The following is a 22,795-nucleotide window of genomic DNA, read 5'->3' as shown; positions in this document are numbered from 1 at the left end:
TCAATTTCACATTGCCGGTACAGATTTGACCATAATTGAGCACGAGTATGCTTATGATCAAATGTATACTCCACATTACTTTTCCTAGAAAAATCATGAATAAAATCCATTTTCTCACCTATATGTATAGAGGCAGATGTCTTGGAATGGCTCCAACCATCTGTGGGTCAATGGCCCTCTGTGTCCTAGATGGATTATCCTGGGGATCCCCTGGATCGATGGTCCTGGATTGGCTCCTCAGATGTCCGTCAAGGCACGACACATACGACCTCCTTGCAGCCTTTAACGTCAGTCCTCTTCTAAGGTTCGATTTGATTTAGACACAGTGTGCGTCTTTTCCTGTAGTCTTTTGGACAGACACGATACACTCCACTGACCCCGCCCTTGTGGACAACAGGTCAGGGAAAACGCAAAAAAAAGTCCCGTAGCAAGAACAAGCATGGAAGTGACTAGTCACCCCGCACAGGAAAACAGCTGTGCCTCTCAATCATTCAGGCTGAAGCTCGCCAAGTATGTTAAAAATAGGATTTGACGCAATCACTTAGCCAGTATATTAACGATTGAAGAGAAATAGGTGCAAATCATATATGGGTTTATTCAGTGGCGGAACTAGAGTTTGATGGGCCCCGGTGCAAAGTTCAGACCTGGGCCCTCCCTCCACGTACACCGACACTTAGGGTACGGGATAATGACACTGACACTCGGGTTACAGGATAATGACACTGACACTCGGGGTACAGGATAATGACACTGGGGGAACGGGATAATGATACTGACACTTAGGGTATGGGATAATGACACTGACACTCGGGGTACAGGATAATGATGCTGACACTTGGCTCTTACCCACAGCACCCAAATTTCCAATGATCTGAAATCCCTCTATCAGCACCCAGCTTTCCTATGTTCTGATATCCATCTTGTCCTCGGCACACTGCTTCCCCATGCTCTGCCATACATCTTACCCTCAGCACCCAGCTTTCCCATATCAGAGCATGGGAAAGCTGGGTGCTGAGAGATGTACAGCAGAGCATGGGAAAGCTGGGTTCTGAGGGAAAAGAGCCTTTTTCCCTCAGCACAAAACGTTCCTATCCCCTGCTTGTATCTTTGTCCCCCCTTGTATATAGTTCTCCAAATACAATAATGGCACCCACATAGCCTTCCAAATAGTATAAAGGGTCCCACATAACCCTTCATATATTAGAATTCACTTCCATAGTCCTCCAAGTATTATAATGCATTTCCCATAGTTCTCCATATATTATAATTCACCCCATAGTACTCAATATATAATACTGCACCACAGTCCTCCATATATTATAATGCACCCCCATAATCCTCCATGTATAAAGTAGCCCTTCAATTATTATCATGAATTTCTCATAGTTCTCGATGTACTGTATTATAATTCACCCCATAGTTCTCCATATATTATACTGCACCACATAGTCCCCAATGTTTTATAATGCACCCCCATAGTCCATGTATAAGGTAGCCTCCATAGTCCTCCATATATTATAATGTAGCCCCCATAGTCCTATATGTATTATAACACAACCCCATAAACCTTCATATTGCATTATGCAGCCCCATACTTCTCCATGCATAATGCACCCCTATATTCCATGTATAAGGTGTCCTTCATTTTGTATTATGCAGCCCCTCCAGACCTCCATATATAATAATGCAGCCATCCTCTCCAGGCCTCCATGTATAATAATGCAGCCAGCCTCCTGAGGCCTCCATGTATAATGTAGCAGCCAGCCTCTCTAGGCCGACATGTATAACAATGCACCCAGCCTCCACAGGCCTCCATGTATAATGCAGTATTTCCAGGCCTCCATTTATAAAGCAGCCTCTCCAGGCCTCTATGTATAAAGAAGCCTCTCCAGGCCTCCATGTATAAAGCAGCCTCTCCAGGCCTCCATGTATAAAGCAGCCTCTCCAGACCTCCATGTATAATGCAGTATCTCCAGGCCTCCATGTATAATGCAGCCTCTCCAGGCCTCCCTGTATAATGCAGCCTCTCCAGGCCTCCATGTATAATAATGCAGCCTCCCCAGACCTCCATGTATAATAATGCAGCCTCCCCAGACCTCTATGTATAATGCAGCCTCTCCAGGCCTCCATGTATAATAATGCAGCTTCCCCAGACCTCCATGTATAAAGCAGCCTTTCCAAGCCTCCATGTATAATAATGCAGCCTCCCCAGACCTCCATATATAATGCAGCCTAACCAGACCTCCATGTATAAAGCAGCCTCTCCAGGCCTCTATGTATAAAGAATCCTCTCCAGGCCTCCATGTATAAAGCAGCCTCTCCAGGCCTCCATGTATAAAGCAGCCTCTCCAGGCCTCCATGTATAATAATGCAGCCTCTTTAGATCTCCATGTATAAAGCAACCTCTCCAGGCCTCCATATATAATGCAGCCTCCTCAGACCTCCATGTATAAAGCAGCCTCTCCAGGCCTCCATGTATAATAATGCAGCTTCCCCAGACCTCCATATATAATGCAGCCTCCTCAGACCTCCATGTATAAAGCAGCCTCTCCAGGCCTCCATGTATAATAATGCAGCTTCCCCAGACCTCCATATATAATGCAGCCTCCTCAGACCTCCATGTATAAAGCAGCCTCTCCAGGCCTCCATGTATAATAATGCAGCTTCCCCAGAACTGCCTTCCCAAGCCTCTGGCCACCGTTTACTCACTTATATTAGAAAAAAAAAAAACAACAACAAGTACTCACCTTCTCTCTTCCTTCCACCGCTGCTGTCCTCCCCGCTGCTCGTTCTCCCGGTGCTGCGGTCGGCGTCCTCCCGTCCTGCATGCACTCTGTGCACTCAGCACAGCAGTCGCTCGGGAGTGATGTCACCGTACAGGGGGACAATGGTGATGCATAGCGCGGCACCAGCCGCGCTATGCTTCATCATTACTGTGCACGGTGACGGGGGAGACGCCGCAGCTGCTGACACCAGGTAGGGGGGCCCGGTGTCGGCGGCGGCAGCGGGTCAAATAGCGGCCGCGTGGTCTGTGACAGATCAGCGCGGCTCCTCTCACACTGATAGGAGCTGGCTGCTGATCTGCCTGGCGGCCGCCGGGCCCCTGACCTCCCGGGCCCGGTCGCGATGGCGACCGCTGCGACCGCGGTAGTTACGCCACTGGGTTTATTCAATAAAGGTTAAAAATGATTACAGAAAAATAATGTTTGGTTTTTAGATAGAATTGAGTTAAGAGAGAAAGAGATAGAGAAAAGAGTCCATTATCTTACATAGCTGTGATGTCACGACAGGCAGTCTTCCATCTGGTTGAGAATGCTTCCATTCTAAACTCTGTTAACTGTGGTCCAGCTTAAATACAATTCAAACCCCTCCCTCTGATTCTCCTTGTGTCTTTACATGCTTTCAAAACCCAATTCTCATTTTTAGCTATGCAGTTAAGTCATTGTCACGTGGTCCGAAATCTGCAGAGTAAAGGCCCCGTCACACACAGAGATAAATCTTTGGCAGATCTGTGGTTGCAGTGAAATCATGGACATATTGTTCCATTTGTACACAGCCACAAACCTGGCACTGATTGTCCACAATTTCCCTGCAACCACAGATCTGCCGCAGATTTATCTCTGTGTGTAAAGTGGCCTTTAGTGTCATGCGCAGTACAGATTTCTAAAACCAACTCCTTGACCCCTTGACCTAGAATGTATAGAAGCTCTTTGAGGCTTGTTGACCTTAGACCTTAGTGTAACACTTAGAAAGGCTTCAATGCTAATTTCAGATCTTTGCTCAAATACCAGATAGAATATAGCACTGAGCTGTCAGCTTTTATATACCTTGTCAGATGTTTTGTTCAGTGAAATCTCCAGCTTCTCAAACACACTTCATCCCCAGCTAAGGCCTGTCCATTACTATACGCACAAGCTAATGGCCTGTAAGTAAGGCTAGTTTCACACCTGCGTTGGACGGGATCCGTAGCATTGCGTTGTGTGACGCATGTAACGGATGCGTTGCATATAGTGGCACAACGCATGCTACAGATCGTACAAAATAACGCAATCCGTTATAGTTTTTTTTCCTTGACTTTACACATTTGAGCATGCGCAGTTGTGTAAAATCAGCTGCGTTAACGGAATCCGTCAAATGACGCATTCTAACGGAATCCGCCACCATAGGCGTCCATTTTAAAAACAACGGACGCCTAACGGATTCCTGCAGGTTGCGTTTTTTTGACACTCCGCCAAGCGCAGAAAAACGTTACATGCTGCGTTCCATCCGCCCGACGCAGCGTCAAAATAACGACGCTGCGTTGTCCAGCGGATGCAACGCAGACACTTGCGTTACAGTGCGTCGTCAATACAAGTCTATGAAGAATAGCGCAGTGCGTTAACGGACTGCGCTATTCTCCATAGTGACGGAATGCGCTGAACACAAGTGTGAAACTAGCCTTAGAGTTTATGAATCAAATCTCCATAAACTCACTATTTTACATGCGCAGAGGTAGATGCCCTGCTGAGAGGTGAGGATGGAGCTACTTATCCTCATCCAGATATGGCTTTCTCCTCTTTTTATTGCCTTGATATGTTCTTGGATCTCCTCCTTGTACCATATTAGTATGCCCCTGAGCAGCGGCCGTGTTTGGTGTTTTTCTGGGCGGAGACAGAAAATTCCTTGTATCCCATGGGTGCGAGAGATTCCTCCTCTGCCCGGGCCCATGTCTCCAGGAGGATCTGGATGTCAATGTTCTTTAGCCTTTGTTTGAAGTCTGGGTCATTTGTCTTGGACCCAAAAGCTGAGGCATTCAGTCCTTGAATGTTCCAGCTGCTGATAACTAAGGATGTCATATTTAGTTGATATACCTTATATTGAGGAAGGATAGATTTTCATAGGACATAACTGGATTTAGTGGTGGGTTTGGGTGGCATATTTTAGTAGTGTCCCAAGAGTTTGCTGCACAATGTGTTGAGCATCGTCCTTATTTCTGCCATGTTGTTGCCCTCTGTTGCTTTGTATTGCCATTGTAGGGCATGTGGTCTTGTGTATTTCTGCCATCTCTGTGGACTCTCTCCGGGGGTCTCTGTGGGCTGCCATCTGTTTGGGGGGTGTCTTGCTTGTGGTCTTGGAGGTCTGGTTAGAACCATGTCCTTTAGCTCTCTTGCTAGATGGCTGACTCCTTGTTTATTGAGGTGTTTGTCGTCATAGAGGTGATGGAGCGTTATTTCGGGGTGTCTTGCCAGCTGTATGTTTGGTGCTGAGGTAATACTGGTGGCCAGCTCTGAGTTGATTTGCTGGGTTATTTGTTGGTGTACATCTTTCCTTGGAAGCAGGGCAGACAGGATTATTTTGGTTCTGGGGAATTTTTGCTGGGCTGCTATTGCGAGTTTTGATAGGTCCTTTGTGACTGTCTCTTGGTGGATATCGTTTGTGCCGGTGTGTAGTATGAGGTGTGTGGGCTCGGTGAAATATGGGTTACTGATCACCTCCTCTGCTTGTGGGGTCGTTGAGCAGTGAATTTTTACAACCCGAGCCCTCGGAAACAGTCTCTGAGTGTCCAGGTATTTCCCGTTTGAGTCTATTATTAGGACTATATTAGGATCCAGTGTTTTATTTGGGCCATTTGTTTTCTGTGTGTTGGGTCTTTGAGTGTTGGTTGCCCTTGTTTGTTGTGATGATGGGGCTGCATTTTTGTTGCTGGGGTTGATGGTAGGGGTTTCCTTTGTGTTGTTGGGTCCAGGGGTGTTGGACACCCTGATTTGCTGTGCTGGTGTGCCTGTATTGTTATTGCTGGGGTTATGTGTAGAGTCCATCTGGCTGAGGTCGCAGGTCTGTGATCTATCTGGCATCGGGGTAGTTGGTGCAGGTGTGGCGCCCCAGGACCTGGTCGCCACAACAGCATTGCCCCTCCAAGGGTGATGCTGAGCCTGGAGGTAATCGGGAGGTCTATTGGCCAATAGGTACCAACACCCAACACCATCCTCTCTCAGGCCAGCAGGGGGAGCTCTGAACCTGGAGTTCCAGGGAGCATTCCACAAGTCTGACCTGAGGAAGGAGTTAGTGTTCAGTCTGTAGAGAGGAAGCAGAGAAAGCAGATGCAGAGTAGTGCTGTCCTGCGGACTGGGGCCTGGAGCTGGAGTAGCTTGGCCCAGTGAAGCAGGAGGAGCAGAGAGGCACAATAGAGACTCGGACATCGGAGTCTGTGGTTGCCAGGGTGTAAAATCCTTCCCTGGTAGCCGAATCCGGAGGGCAGGAGAGCTGCAAGCCCCCTGGCCCAGAAGCAATCTGAAGGTACAGCTGCATCCTAAGGGCCCGGTGTGGACTCCAGCAGAGAAGCACCAGAGAGGGCCTGCGCAGCCTACCACACAGAAAAAGGGACGAACCACAGGTCCCAGCAGCAAGAGGGCCATTGCCAATCCAGAGAGTAGGGTCCTATAACAGTAAGGAAAGAACAGGAGTAGGCCTCATACTCATCTGGCCAAAAAGATAGCTCAGTTACTTCCAGGCCGGCCGGAGCCCTCTACCACCTGTAACGGTCTCCCAGGACTAACCGTTTGCCAAGTAAAAGAGGAGAAGGTAAAGAGACTACTGTTTGTGCCTGTTTCTTTCACTGCATGTCGGCCCTGCACCGTATTACTCACACAACATCACACCATAGACTCTCACGAGCACCAACTGTTGCCCCGGGGTACCGCTCCACCTGTGGGGAGCAGGACCATCCAAGCTGCCATACCATCAGCCCCGGATGCCCCATACAGCAGCGGTGGCTTAATAGCCGCAAACCACAGGTGGCGTCACGACAACCATAAACTTTATTCACCAGCCATATTTAATTGACACCCACCAGGGCCACGGAGTCGGGCCCCGCCACCACTGACGACCCCCGGACTAGTCCGGCCCGGCACCGGGTGTCCCATAGCCCTGGGGTGGGCGAGTCACAGGCATTTGTTTTGGGGGAGTGCTTATACTTTGAGGTGCCCTCTCTATTTTTTGTTGTAGGATTGAGGATTTTAGCTGGGTTATTTCTTCTTTGAGGTATGTGTTTTCTTCCTGCAGCCCTTGAAGTGACCTTTGCAATTCCCACAGGTCTGTTTTCACTTTTGATATTTCCCCCCTCAGTTGGTCATTTGCATTTTTCTCACCTTGGCTTCTTTGAAATTCTTCTTTGAATTGAATAAACTCGCTTTCTAGCTGGGACAAGCAGTATCTGAGTATATCCCTGGGGCGTTGTGATGGTTGGGATGTAGATGGGGCTCGGGGGTGGCTGGAGATTCTGTCTGCTATGGTCTGGTCATTTGTGATTATGCTTCCTTTCTGCCTTAGGGTTTTCACTTGGTTTTTAATGTGCTGGAATTGTTGATGAAATTCCTCCATTTTTGGTTCCGTTCCTTGGACCATGATAGTTCCATTGCTATAAATATTTATGGAGAGATTAAAGGTTTCAGGGTCCTCCTCATCCTGTGCTCTAATCTGTTTGCCCTGCTAATGCCCCGTTTTTTGATGTTCTTGTAATGTTTGCTGAGAGTCTGGTCCCAGGCTTCATGGTGCCCTGAGTAGAATAACAGATTTGTTTTTTCCCCCTGTTCATTAAAGTCTATTAGTAGTGTGTGGCGCCCTGGCCTAGCCAGGTCGTCACAGAAAACATTCAAACACCCCCACCCCCATTAGACAGGGACACCAGCCAAACACAAAACCCTTGTTGCCTCCCTCCAGGGTCTGATGTCCACACCAGGTGGGGCGGAGCTAAGCGGTTGGCTCCACCCACCGAGGAGTTCACAGTCCTGGAGGCGGGAAAAGTGTCAGATAGAGTTTGGAGTTTGAAGAGTAAGCACTTGGGTGTCTGGGTTTGTGGCCCAGGCACTGACAGCAAGGTTGGCAGACGGTGGTGGCCGTCTGCAGGAGTGGTGGAGCAACGCGGAACCATAGGACCGGGGACGGGCGACGGCCCGCCGGTACTGACCGGGGAGCAAAGTGAAGCCAGCACACACAGGCAGGGCCATAGGACCCCGACCAGGCTTGGAGCCGCCGACAATAGTCAGATCCGAATGTGACTGGAACCCCAGGGGTTTCACAACAGCAAAAGTCCCGACTGAAGGCAACCGCCCACACTGTGAGGGTATACAGCTACCGCCTAAGGCTAGAGACCCAAGGGCCAACGCCTGCGGGCAAACGGGCTCCTCCGGTACCCATACACTGGGGAGCGGACTACCATTGGGAATCCATAGTAGTCAGAAGAAGAACATCAGGTGCAGGGAAAGACAGCCGCCATCACCTGTCCAGGGAGATACACTGCAGCCGGCTGCGGGACCCGTCCATCCAGCCGTTCTGTTTACCGAGGACGTTGTACCTTTCTTGCTGAGTGAGTACACTCGTGCCATCCGGCACCGCGCCGCGCTGTCCCTGCAACCCTGCACCTCACCGACCCTGCCTCCCCGACACACCATCGGGCCCCGGGACCACCGACCCCTACCCACGGAGGGGGGCAAACAACATCCCAGCTGCTCCCTACCATCGCTCCCGGGATCCCCGTCACCAGCAGCGGTGGTGCCTATCTTCACCACGACCAGTGGGTGGCGTCACAGACTAAATCCCCCAAACCAACCACCCCTTTCACTCACGGGCGAGGAGCGCCGCTCGAGTCCCCGGATCCGGCCCACCGCTCGAGCCACTGAGCAGCCATCACAGCAGCGCCGGACCCGAGCGTTAGCAAGAGCGCAGCAGCGACGGCGTCCTCCCCGCCCGTGACAACTGTCTCTGGGTTTTTCTTGATAGTGTCCAGTTTTATGGCTTTCCTAGCTTCCTTGGATTTGGCATTCTCAGGGAAGGTTATCACTAATGTGTCAGGCCCCCTGCTAGCTCCAGTTGCCTTCTCCAGGTCTCCTGCATTGACTACAGTGCAATCCCTGTGTAGTTTCATTTTAAAGGTCTTTCTTTTATATTTTCTAATGCGTAATATACGATCAATTCTTATTTTAGCAGTGTATTAGCATGGAGCCCTTACCTCGGGGATGCGCTGTGCTGGTAGGGTTTGATGGTGGTCTGTTTGCTGGGTTTCCACTAGGCAATCTTGTCCTGCTTTTCCATCTTTGTATTCATTTTTCTTGTGATTTTTCTTGCCATTGCTTAAAATCCTTAAAATGTTTGTCTGGTGTGCTTAGTATTCCGTCATATCTGTAGATTTCCGTATTATGTCCTCCAATCTGCTCATTATAAGGTATAAACTCTGGTTCAATCAGGAGCTCATGTTACAGTGTCCTGCTCCTTCAGTGTCCAGTCTCTCTCTCCCTCTCTCTCCCTCTCTCTCTCTCTCCCCCTCTCTCTTTCTCTCTCTCCTCATAGGAGGCTAGGTCTGAGAGGTGCTTTTAGTTGGTCAGCTAGGGTCCTTTTAGTGTGTACAAGGACCGGTTGCATGCAGCCTTGCCTTCCCCATGTGTGTGAGTGTTATATATTGGTAACGCAGAGGTAAGAAGTTGAAGGAAGGATCCGGCACAAAAAAACTCCTTATAGTAAAAACATCGTAGCCTTTATTTGAAACGTTAAAAACCAACATGTAGTGGAGACCCAAGATTGTATCTATAACGGGGGAGCTTTACGCGTTTCGGACTTGAATAAAAACAAAAAAGCACTGGCACTTATGACTAAGGACTTTTTTGTTTTTATTCAAGTCCGAAATGCGTAAAGCTCCCCCGTTATAGATACAATCTTGGGTCTCCACTACATGTTGGTTTTTAACGTTTCAAATAAAGGCTACGATGTTTTTACTATAAGGAGTTTTTTTGTGCCGGATCCTTCCTTCAACTTACCTCTGCATTACCGGCTGGGACCTGCCGGTGGATACCGTGCACTTGCTGGATTCCACAGCCCAGGCTACAGGTGAGCTGAAAATTTCTTTTTCTATATATTGGTAACACCTATGTATCCAGCTCTGCTGTTTGGCCGCGTTGCTCCTGTGTTCTGTCTCCATTGGTTTTCCCAGCCGCTGCCTCTGGGCTTCATCCTCTGTTGCTCTTCTCAGGCCGTCTCCCGAGCGTATCTTGTCTCACATCACTACATCACCTCTGTCCAGTCATTGCCCAGTGGCTGATATCACATTGCGGTGATTTACGATTTCTGCCCGTTCTGCAGATATTTCCAGATAAAGACTCTGAGCTGTTAATATCCCCCCTTCAATGTCACTCATCGCTGGATTTACAGACCATCCTGTTTTTTGCCTTCCCTTGTTCTTCCTCCACGTGGTGTCCAGTCGTGGCTCCCATCCAGCCTAGGATCTGTGATCTCCTGCACATTATCACCTTTATCTGCCATTACAATCTCCAATTATTGCATTTTATTTGTAAGATGTTTTGTATTTACCCTAAAACATTTGACATCAGTCAAAACACCAATCTGATCAAAGTCATAAAACCCAAACTATAAAGAATGAAGTCTTAGGCGGGCTTTGCACGCTGCGACATCGGTAACAATGTGTTACCGATGCTGCAGCGATAGTCCCGCCCCCGTCGCACGTTCGATATATAGTGAAAGCTGCCGTAGCGATTATTATCGCTACGGCAGCTTTACACGCACATACCTGCCGTGCGACGTCCCTCTGGCCGGCGACCCGCCTCCTTCCTTAGGGGGCGGGTCGTGCGGCGTCACAGTGACGTCACACGGCAGGCGGCCAATTGAAGTGGAGGGGCGGAGATGAGCAGGATGTAAACATCCCGCCCACCTCCGTCCTTCTCATTGCAGCCGGGAGGCAGGTAAGGTGAAGTTCTTCGCTCCTGCGGCTTCATACACAGCGATGTGTGCGGCCGCAGGAACGAGGAACTACATCGTACCTGTCGCTCCCCCGGCATTATGGAAATGTCGGAGGCTGCAGCGATGATACGATGACGACGATTTTGCGCTCGTTCATCGTATCATCTAGGATTTACACACTACGACATCGCAAGTGACGCCGGATGTGCGTCACTTTCGATTTGACCCCACCGACATCGCACCTGCGATGTCGTAGTGTGCAAAGCCCGCCTTAGGGGTTGGATTGTTCTTCTGGGCGCGGTGACCATGTTGTCCCTGACTGATCATCTCACAGACGTCATTACTTGTGATTTCTTTCTCTTATAGCTGAAGTTCTTCATAAGTCGGGTGCGATACCGCGACTATACCGGAGACATTGTGGGGTTTGATGAGAGGAGACGACTTTTATCTCCACCTTACTTGCAGTTATCAAACTGGGTCTTCTATCAAGATGGTGACAATTACATGTATCATACTGATAATAAAAGCTTCTTCTACACCAAGGTCCTGCCACAGGAGCAATGGCTGCATGTCAATGATGACACGATTACATGGAAAACTGGTGAGGTGAGTTATATGGTGCGATGGAAGGTTTATGAATGACATAAATAAAAGTCTGGTATCGCCGGACACCCGGCAGCATTGCCTCCATTATAAGGAGAAAGCCCGTCTGCAAGAGACCGAAGCTTTCCGCGTGTTTGCTTGCTACCCTAGAGGTGATAAATATATGTCGCGGGCGGAGGAGGGGACGCCGCGCTCTCCCACTGCTCGGGTACGGCCGCTGCTGCTGCGGCTGCTGCTGCTCGGTGGTGGCTCGAGCGGTGGGCCGAATCCCTGGAACTCGAGCGGCGTTCCTCGCCCGTGAGTGAAAAAGGGGGGGGGTTTGTGGGGATTTATTGTCCGTGACGCCACCCCCGGTTGTGGTGATAATGGTGACACCACCGCTGCTCTGGACGGGGATCCCGGGATGGGTGACAAGGAGCAGCTTTGTTGTTAGTTCTCCCCTCCGTGGGTAGGGGGTTGATTGTCCCGGGGCCCGGTGATGGGGTAGGGATGGGTGGCAGGCGGGTTACGGAGCCTGGTGAGGTGCAGGGTCGCAGGGGCTGCGCTGTGCCGCACGACACGGTGGTACTCACTCAGCCCAATGATACACACAGAGTCTCTGATGAAACAAACGGCTGGATGGACGGGTCCCACAAGCGGCTGCAGTGTTTTTCCCTTGACCCCAGGTTGGTAATATAAGTCCTTTCCTGCACCTTCCGTACGCTCCTCCTGCACTCCGGTTTCCAGCTGGCTCCCCGATTCAGTACCGGTGGGCCACCGCCCAGCCCCGGCTACCTACGGTTCCACCAGACTGTCTTCCCGCCTCTCGCAGACGGCCACTACCGTCTGCCTCACTGCTGCACGAGGGCCCTAGGCTCCAACCTAGACCCCAGTCTGCATCTGCCTCTCTCCAGACCTCCTCTCCCTTCCTCTCCTGGACTTGTCTGGACCTGCTTCCTGCCTCAGGCCAGCTAAACTCTTCGGTGGGCGTGCCTATCTGCTTGACTCCGCCCACCTAGTGTGTCTGTCTGAACCTGAGGGAAGGAATCAGGTTTCACTGGGGATGTCTGCTGTGAACTGCTGAGGGTGGGGGTGTGTTGATGTTGTGCTCTGTCTCCCCTGGCTTGTCCAGGGCGCCACATTCCCCCTTAGTTAAATGCAGACCGTCCGCGGGCTGCCCGTCCATCACCGGTTTTATTTTCCGCTTTTTTAACTGCAAAAGAATAAAACATTTAACAGGCATTTTCAATCTTCCCACAACGGGATGCACATTACTTTAACGTTGCAACAACAATCAAACACTTTTAATAATAACAGTGGAACGGGTCCTTCAGTCACCCACCCAAACAACCTGGCCCTGATGCTGCCCCTAAGAAGTGGGCAGCACCCCTAGACCCCAGTCCAGGAACGGGCCCAGATTCCCTAACGGGATGGGTGCTTCGCTGCCGCTGCGGCCGGGCGGACTGCCGGAGCCGTCGTCATCTCCGTCGCGGCCGGGTGGACTGCCAGGGCAATCGCCATCAGCGGTGCCAGACGGACGGGACATCACGCGCAGCGGTGCTCCAGGAACCAAATACTTGCAGAGTCCTGGTGTCCCTGCTTCCACAGCCGCGGTTCACATGCGGCCGGACGCCATCCGCCCCCCCCTTAGTGTCTCTCTGGCACCTCCTCTACAGGGGCGGGGTTTTGGCTTTCGCGCCTCCACTGCTCGAGGAGACGCTCGAGCGGGAATTTTTCGCGCCCAAGATGGTGGCCTCTCAAATTTTCCGGCCGGACACCTCTGGCGGTCACACAAGGCGGACCTCTACCCAACGGCAGAGCGGTAGGATCCTGTTCGTGACGCCAAGTTGTCGCGGGCGGAGGAGGGGACGCCGCGCTCTCCCACTGCTCGGGTCCGGCCGCTGCTGCTGCGGCTGCTGCTGCTCGGTGGTGGCTCGAGCGGTGGGCCGGATCCCGGGGACTCGAGCGGCGTTCCTCGCCCGTGAGTGAAAAAGGGGGGGTTTGTGGGGATTTATTGTCCGTGACGCCACCCACGGTTGTGGTGATAATGGTGACACCACCGCTGCTCTGGACGGGGATCCCGGGAGCGGTGACAAGGAGCAGCTTTGTTGTTAGTTCTCCCCTCCGTGGGTAGGGGGTTGGTTGTCCCGGGGCCCGGTGATGGGGTAGGGATGGGTGGCAGGCGGGTAACGGGGCCTGGTGAGGTGCAGGGTCGCAGGGGCAGCGCTGTGCCACACGACACGGTGGTACTCACTCAGCCCAATGATACTCACAGAGTCTCTGATGAAACAAACGGCTGGATGGACGGGTCCCACAGGCGGCTGCGGTGTTTTTCCCTTGACCCCAGGTTGGTAATGTAAGTCCTTTCCTGCACCTTCCGTACGCTCCACCTGCACTTCGGTATCCAGCTGGCTCCCCGATTCAGTACCGGTGGGCCACCGCCCAGCCCCGGCTACCTACGGTTCCACCAGACTGTCTTCCCGGCTCTCGCAGACGGCCACTACCGTCTGCCTCACTGCTGCACGAGGGCCCTAGGCTCCAACCTAGGCCCCAGTCTGCGTCTGCCTCTCTCCAGACCTCCTCTCCTGGACTTGTCTGGACCTGCTTCCTGCCTCAGGCCAGCTAGACTCTTCGGTGGGCGTGCCTATCTTCTTGACTCTGCCCACCTAGTGTGTCTGTCTGAACCCGTGGGAAGGAATCAGGTTTCACTGGGGATGTCTGCTGTGAACTGCTGAGGGTGGGGGTGTGTTGATGTTGTGCTCTGTGGCCCCTGGCTTGTCCAGGGCGCCATATATACAGGAGATGATAACTGCACCACTGTGGAGAGACTGGTGGTCTCCACTCCCCACCAGGGACAGCACATGGCAATGGAGGTGCAATATTTCCCTGCAGCAGCTAGAATAATCGATATCAACACCATCCACATATCTATCGTTTATCGGGGACATAACCGCTTCTGTAGATTCAAGCTCCAGGATTTTCAGCCTTCAGAAACCACAGACATGTAATATCAATGCTAAATATAGATACAGTGCTGTGATACCATCTGCCCCCTCCTGATTTCTTATTCTTTTCCATGTTTCTCAAACTTAAATGTTTAAGATCACCGAAGAAATGTAAATATTACAGAAAGAGGACACAAGTAACAAAATGCAGATTATAAATGAAGGTCTTTATTACTAAGGGAAAAAGAAATCCAAACCTGTAGGCCCTGTGTGAAAGTGATTGCCCCTTCCCTTAAAACATAAATTATCACATCTTTGGGAAGCTGAATTCTACTTCCCCAGCCGCACCCCGGCCTGATTACTGCCCCACCTGTTCTCAATCAAGAAATCACTTAAATTGGACCTGTGTTGTGAATGTTAGTTATGTTTTGGCTGCTGGGAGGCTCCCTCTGGTGGCCAGGAATGGTTTGGACAGAGACCAGGTGTGTTGTGCAGTGGGTGTTTCCTTTCCTAACTCTCTGCTTATTTAAGTCCTGGTCTGATTGCAGGCTGTTGCCGGATGTCAGTTGTTCTTTGTATCACCAGCCTGCTTCATCCTGCTCTACACCACATCTATCCCAGATAAGTGCTTGCTCTTTATTTATTGTCTGGTTCTTTTGCTTATCTGGGTTTGTCATTTGTTGTGGTTGTTTTCAGTTTATTTGCATGCAGGGGTTTTCCCCCTCAGTGGTTTGTTGGGGAACTCCCTGCAGTTCTGTGTGGAGTATAGCTCCTTTGAGTCCATGTGTTTGTGGCTTGTTGAGTTTGTTATGATTCTTGTTTTTCTGTTCATTGGTATGACAAGGGCACCTGGTATAGGATGGAGTTCAGATCGTGCGATCTGAGAGCCTTCAGTCCTTTTCCTGTCCTTTCCTATTATAGTCAGCGGGGGCCTCACCTTTTGCTAATCCTGTCATCTACCTGTGTATTGTGTTTTCCTATATCACCGCAGTCTTTGAATGTGGGGGGCTTGCTATTCTTGTCTATTTTCTGAGGCAGAGAGTTATTCATCTTTCCTACCTTTAGGATAGTTAGTTCTCCGGCTGGGTCCGCGGTGCACAGGATGTTAGTTCACCCCTCGGCTACTTCTAGTTGTGATGGTTAGTAAGGGGATGGCGGCCAGATTAGTTGCCAATGCTCTTGTCACCTTTTGCCAATGATTTGTGGTGGTCTTCCATAGTTCTGGATCATAACAGACCTGCCTGACAAAGTGAAGTGGACCAAAAGATCCTCAAAAGCCAGACATCATGCCAAAGAAATTCAGGAACAAATTACATATAAAGAAATTGAGATCTATCAGTCTGGAAAAGGTTATAAAGTCATTTCTAAAGCCTTGGGACTCTAGCAAACCACAGTGAGAGCCATTATCCACAAATAGCGAAAACATAGAACAGGCATGAACATTCCCAGGAGTCACTGGCTGACTAAAATTACTCTAAGAGTGCAGCGACGACTAATCAAAAAGGTCACAAAATACCCCACAACAACATCCAAAGAACTGCAGGCCTCACTTGCCTCAGTTACGGTCGGTGTTTATGAGAAAAGAGACTGGGTAAAAATGGCTGTCATGGCAGAGATCCAAGGTAAAAACCACTGCCAAACAAAAAGAAGATAAAGGCTTGTCTCAGTTTTGCCAGAAAACATCTTGATGATCCCCAAGACATTTGGGAAAAAACTCTGGACTGACGAGACAAAAGTTGAACTGTTTGGAAGGTGAATGTCCCATTACACCTGGTGTTGAAGTAACAACATTTCAGAAAAGGATCATAAGACCCACAGTAAAGTATGGTGGTGGGAGTGTGATGGTCTGGGGATATGCTGCTTCTTCAGATCTTCGAAGACTTGCTGTGGTAAATGGAGCCTTGAATTCTGCTGTCTACAAAAATATTCTGAAGGAGAACGTCTGGCCATCTGTTCCTGACCTCCAGCTGAAGAGCACTGGGGTCATGCAGCAGGACTATGATCCAAAACACCAGCAAGTCCACCTCTGAATGGCTTAAGAAACACAAACTGAAGACTTTGAAGTGTCAGTGTCCTGACCTCAATCCGATTAATATACTGCGGCCTGACCTTAAGAAGGCAGTTGATGCTGAAAAACCTCCATTGTGGTTGAAATACAATTCTGCAAAGATGAGCAGCCAAAAATTCCTTGTTGTAAAAGACTCATTGCCGGTTATCCCTAATGCTTGATTGCAGTTGTTGCTGCTAATGGTGGCCCAACCAGTTATTAGGTTTAGGGGGCAATTACTTTTTCACACAGCGCCCTCTGTAGGTTTGGATTTCTTTTTCCCTTAATAATAAAGACTTTTATTTATAATCTGCACTTTGTTACTTGTGTTATCTGCGTCTGATATTTACATTTGTTTGGTGATCGGAAACATTTAAGTGACAAACATGCAAAAGAATAAGAAATCAGGAAGGGGGCAAATACTTTTTCACACCACTGTATATCAGTCATGTTTGGTGTTTATAGGCAGTGAAAATCTGCTCAGAAATGTAACAGTAATATTTATTCCACCAGTAGACTCGTGTGGGGCAATATGGCATAAATTAGAATAAAGTATTTGCTCCCATGTTTCTTTGCTCACAATCTGACCTGTAGCCGGGGTGTGGAATGAGGAGTGTGGGGTGAGGGGTGAGGAGTGTGTGGTGAGGTGAGTGTGGGGTGTAGGGTGTGGAATGTGGAGTGTGGGGTGGGGTATGGAGTGTGGAGTGTGGGGTGTGGGGTGAGGAGTGTGGAATTTAGAGTGTGGGGTGGGGTATGGAGTGTGGAGTGTGGGGTGTGGGGTGAGGAGTGTGGAATGTGGAGTGTGGGGTGGGGTATGGAGTGTGGAGTGTGGGGTGTGGGGTGAGGAGTGTGGGGTGTGGGGTGAGGGGTGAGGAGTGTGGGGTATGGGGTAAAGAGTGGGGTGAGTGGTGTGGGGTGAGAATTGTGAGGTGTGGGGTGAGGGCTATGGGGTGAGGAGTGTGGGGTATAGGGTGAGGAGTGTGGGGTATAGGGTGAGGAGTGTGGGGTGTGGGGTGAGGAGTGTAGGGTGAGGAGTGTAGGGTGAGGAGTGTGGGGGTGAGGAGTGTGGAGTGTGAGGTGAGGGATGAGGAGTGTGGGATGAGGAGTGTGGGATGAGGAGTGAGGGGTGAGAAGTGTGGGGTGAGGAGTGTGGGGTGGGGTATGGGGTGAGCATTGTGGGGTCTGGAGTGTGGGGTGAGGAGTGTGGGGAGGAGTGTGGGGTGAGGAGTGTGGGATGAGGAGTGTGGGATGAGGAGTGTGGGGTGAGAAGTGTGGGGTGGGGTATGGGGTGAGCAGTGTAGGGTCTGGAATGTGGAGTGAGGAATGTGGGGTGAGGAGTGTGGGGTATAGAGTGTGGGATAAGGAGTGTGGGGTGAGGAGTGAGGGATGAGGAATATGGGGTGAGGAGTGTGGGGTGTAGAGTGTGGGATCAGGAGTGTGAGGTATAGAGTGTGGGATGAGTAGTGTGGGGTGAGTAGTGTGAGGTGAGGTGTGGGGTGAGTAGTGCGAGGTGAGGTGTGGGGTGAGGAGTGTGGGGTGGGGTGTGGGGTGAGGAGTGTGGGGTGAGGAATGAGGAGTGTGGAGAGGTCCTGCTGTGTCAGTATTCATTGGTATAATTAGCTTTCCTGCTGGGTTTTTGTGACGCCCTGGCGCTGCCAGGTTGTCATAGAGGTACATAACATCCTACATAACATCTTCCCACATTGGGTCCCATCAGCCACAAAATCCTCGCCACCCCCCTCAGGGTAAGAAGGACACAGCATTGGGCAGGATCAGCCGGATTGGAAGCGCCCACATAGGGGTCTTGAGGATCTGGGGGCGGGAACACAGAAGTTGAAATCTGGGTCTAGTATGGGAAGGAGTGGAAGTTGGAGCTGAAGTCTGTGACAGTGACAGACTCTCAGAGGAAAGCTGAGCCTAGTGAAGTGTAGACAGGGTAGTGGCCCTGGTCTACTGGCTAGGTGGCAAACAGTGGACCGTGTCCAAAGGAGACGGGAATACGGTGGTGGGAGATCCAGAGTGGACTGGGACAGGGTTGGAGCCCGCCGGTACCGACCGCGGAGATCCGGTCTGGACACCGTGCACAGGCGGCGTACCTGGACCCTAGTTAGAAGACTGTTGCAAGCCCCTTCTCTAATTCATCAGGCCGGGAGCAAGGTTGCAGGCCTTGCTCCAGAAGTGTTAGCCCAGATAGAGCGAAACGGCAGCCCACCATGGGGGATAGGGTATCCGGAATCACCCACTGAAATCCCAAGGGTAGTTTTTGCGGGCACATCTACCAACCAGAAGATACCGGGAGTGGACTTCCTCGTTTCAGACGGAGTTGTTCAAAAGTGAGGAAAATTACAGAGTGCCAGAGGAAGGGACATGGCTACACCAGCCAGGTGTGGGACCCGAGTACACCCGAACGCGGCAGCATGCCACTGACACCTTGGTTTACCTACAGACTCGTGTGCATTTACAACGTGTAAGGCATAGTCGTTACCTGCGATCCGGTGTTGAGAAGGGCCATGGTCGGGACACCGTCCACCGCCAGGGAGATGATGGGGCGACCTCTTGCGACCGGAGCGAGAGCCGCCACATTTCCATCGTCGCTCCATCAGCCTGTGCCACTCCGCCATCAGGGTTAGGTGCGGACATCTTCCCGCTCCCCCTTGGTCTTTTCGTGGCACTCCCTTCTAGGGTCGGTAAGTTTCGTTTTGCGACTTCTGGCTTTGCGGCACGGCCGCGTTCCCAGGGGGCGGGGCGACAACGTTCGCGTCCTTTCTGTGTGGAAGAAGACTCTGGCGGGAATCTTCGCGCCAAAAGATGGCGGCAAGATGGCGGATTCTGAAAATTTTCAACGGGTCACCGCTGACTTCAACTTCAAGGCGCACTTCACTAGGTGAGTGAATGGGTAAGTATCCTGTTCGTGGCGCCAGAAGAGTCGATGTGTACCACCCCGCGCTCGGCTGCAGCCGAGCCGCTCGGATCCGGGCTCGTCGGGTGGTGTCTCGAGCGTCCCCAGACCCGAGGGCCCCGTGGTCCACTTTGATCTGAAAGGGGACTGGCGCTTTAAGGGGACGTAGGTGTACGGCCGGAGCCGTGTTTGAGTTCGTGATGCCACCCACGGGGTTGTGGGGATGGTGGACACCACATCCCCTATGATCTGTATGCCCCCCTCCTGAGCTGTATGTTCCACCCTCCCCCCGATTTGTATGGAATCCCCCCTCCTGAGCTGTATGTTCCACCCTCCTGATCTGTATGGGCCCTCACTCCTGAGCTGTATGGGGTCCCCCCTCCTGAGCTGTATGTTTCACCCTCCTGATCTGTATGGACCCCCACTCCTGATCTGTATGGTCCCCCACCCTTTGCTTTATGGGCCATCGCAGAGCAGTAGGTGCCCCCCTTGAGCTGTGTGGGACCCCCATAGCCGTATGTGCTGCCACCCCAGAGCCGTATGTGAGGGCCCCCCGAGCCATATGCGCTGCTATCCCAGAGCCATATGTGCTGTCACCTCAGAGCGGTACGTGTGGCCCCACAGAGCTCTATGCCACCCATCCCACTAATGTGTATGTGTACCGCCCTGCACTCGGCTGCAGCCGAGCCGCTCGGATCCGGGCTCGTGTGTTGGTGGCTTGAGTGTCTCCGGACCGGGGGTCACGTCACTCTGTAGAAGGGGCTGGCGTGTTGAGTGGGGGGGGTTTGTTGGTTTAGGTTAGAGTTCGTGACGCCACCCACGGGTTGTGGTGAATGTAGGCACCACCGCTGCCGGTTACTGGGCACCCCGGGGGAGATGTTGGGGGCAGCTTGGGATGTTAACCCCTCCGTGGGCAGGGGATGGTGGCCCCGGGACCTGGTTGATGTGGTGCAGTGGGGATGTGCGGCCCACGGGCCCAGTAGTACTCACTTGGACAAACACACAGGAGTCTCTGGTAAACCAAATGGTGGATAGTCGGTGCCCGCAGCCGGTTGCTTTGGTCCCCAAACGGTTGGTGGTGTCCGTCTTCTCCTGCACCTGTTGTAGATTTTGGACAACCGCGCTTCAGCAACGGGAGTCCTGCTCCCCGGAGTGTACGTCGGGAGAGCCCGTTGCCCGCAGGCACTGGCCCGTTGGATCTCTTGGCCCTTGGCGGTGGCCGTTATCCGGAAGCGGTGGGCTGTTGCCTTCTTTCGGGACTTTTGGGTGGGAAAGGACCTAAAGTCCAGACCTTCATCAGTTAATTAATGGGGTCCGGTAGATTCGGGACCGGTTTCAGGGTCTGAGTACCCCCTCTTAAGATCCGGTTTCCAGCTGGTTCCCCGGTTCGGTACCGGCGGGCCTCTACCCTGTCCCGGCTACTTACGGTTCCACCGGGCTGTCTTCCCGGCTCGGCTCCTGCAGACGGCCACCACCATCTGCCTCCTGGTCAAAGTGCCCGGGCTCCTACCCAGGACACTGACAGATTTTACTCCACTTGTCTCCTCTCTCAACTTCTCCTCTCCTCCTCCAAACAGATCTGCTTTTGTTTTCCTGCCTCTGGGCATGTGAACTCCTGGGGGGCGTGACCAACCACCAGGCTCTGCCCCCATGGTGTGGACATCAAACCCAGAGTGAGGTAACCAGGGTTTATTAGGTTGGCTGCTGTCACCTTATTTGGGGATGCCTGTAGTGCATGGGGCTATCTGTGACTACCTGGCTAGTCCAGGGCGTCACCCCCCCCCTTGGTTGAATGCAGACCGTCCGCGGGCTGCCCGACCACCACCGGTTTATTTTGTTTTAACTGAAAAGATAAGAAAGAAAGAACATACAATACAATTATAAGAACATTATTTACATAAGCATGCTTTAGGAATCATCCCATTATGGGAGGCAGGTTTCTTAAACATTACGAACATTTTTGTTAATAACGGGACCTGTGTTTTTCCTCTAAAAACACAGGTCAGCACCCCTTTTCCCCAGTCCAGGAAACAGGCCCAGGTATTGCCCACAACGGGCCGGGTCTCTCAGAGGCCCCACGTCCAGGGGACCCCTGACCCGGAGGGTTGTCACCTGTTCCAGTGGTGACAGGGCCCCGGATTACTCTGCCGCAGGCCCTTCCTCCAACCAGCCTCTCCGTAGACTGTAGGACAGAAGGGTGGTCCAAGGGGCTATTTACAAGGCCCAATAGTTTTTGGGTGGCCTGCCAGTTCTCGGCCTTATCTATAAAACGGGGTAAAAGCAAAGTCCCAACGGGGACTGGCAGGATGGTCCCAACGGGGGCTTTAATCATGGTAGCCGGAAACCGCTACCTCACTTTAACTTTCTTAATCAGGTGAGAGTCTCGGGTGATTGGTGCTCATTCACACACATATTTACACAATCAACATCTTGCTCCCCTAGATAGCAGTTTCCCTATACCTAAGAGGGGCCTGACCTAGGTTAGGGCGTGTGGACCTTCAGGGCCCCATACTCTCAGGTGGGCGCAACGGGGGAGAGAGAACAACCGGTCCCTCTTCCCGGGCATCAGGGGCATCGGGTATGGCAGGTAGAGACCTACGGGGGCGTGGTGTAGGTGCATCCCTGGGCGCTCGCTCGCTGGTGGGCATTTCCGACTCCATTTATTTCACGGGTTGTGGGAACATTATCACGGGAACGATTACCGCACCATTCTGCATAGGCCAGTCAGCTGAAAAGTCTCCCATCACTGTATGGATCACCTCTTTTTTCTTCTCCACGCTTGGCATGGGAACAGGAACCCCCTCCACCGGCTTTATGGGATCTAGGCATCTCTTCAGGTGGTCCCTGGAAACGGTGGCCGTGGTCTTCCCCTGGTCGCGACTGATTAGGTATCTTTTCTCGTTCTCCCATCCGGTGGGCTGGATGACACATGGGGCCCTCTCCCATTGATCGTCGTGCTTGTGCGTTCTCCTCTTGCGCTTCAGCACCACATCTCCAGGTTCGAACGGGGTTGCCAGAGCCTGCTTGTTGAAGCGCTGCTCTTGTTTCTCCTGGCTTTGACGCACGTTTCTTTCCACATACTCTTGGATCTGCCGGTACTGCATCTGCCGCTTGGCATCCCAGTTGACAGTGGGAGGAAGGGTTTCGGGCACCTCTATATCCATTTCGACATCCACAGGCAGCCGTCCCGGTCGAGCCCTCATCAGGTATGCTGGTGTACACTTGGTAGAACTGCAGGGGATGTTGTTGTACATATCCACCAAGTTGGGCAGCTTCTCAGGCCACAAGTTCCGCTCTTCCAAGGGCAGGGTCTTAAGGAGATTAAGGACCAGATGGTTCATTTTCTCGCACATCCCATTAGTGTTTTGACCAGCTGGACTGCAGGCTCCTGGTCTTGGGCATCCTGCCACCCCTGGCTGGGCAGCGGGTCCAGGCTCGCTTGCTGTTGGTTAGTGCGAGGCTTCTCACCATGTAGCCGATGGAATGCGGGCAACTCAATCTCTTCCAAATGGTCTTCTTCCATTCCCTCGTCGGGTAGATGGGGCATCCTAGATAGCGCATCCGCGTTGGAGTTCTTGCGGGCAGCCCTGTACTTGA

General features: G+C 51.8%; 1 protein-coding gene across 1 annotated transcript in view; it reads left to right on the top strand.

Annotated features, from left to right (window-relative positions):
* Positions 1-22,795, top strand: part of LOC142303663 (vomeronasal type-2 receptor 26-like) — a 136,169-nt gene that overhangs the window by 75,774 nt on the left and 37,600 nt on the right. The window contains exon 4 of the mRNA XM_075345235.1: positions 11,092-11,331. Within this exon, the coding sequence (XP_075201350.1) occupies positions 11,092-11,331 (240 nt within the window). The remainder of the gene's footprint in view (positions 1-11,091; positions 11,332-22,795) is intronic.

This window comes from Anomaloglossus baeobatrachus, chromosome 1 (assembly GCF_048569485.1).
Source record: "Anomaloglossus baeobatrachus isolate aAnoBae1 chromosome 1, aAnoBae1.hap1, whole genome shotgun sequence".
In the NCBI taxonomy this organism is placed as follows: domain Eukaryota; kingdom Metazoa; phylum Chordata; class Amphibia; order Anura; family Aromobatidae; genus Anomaloglossus; species Anomaloglossus baeobatrachus.
Note: the sequence above shows the minus strand (reverse complement) of the source record. Positions and strands in the feature narration are given on the sequence as shown.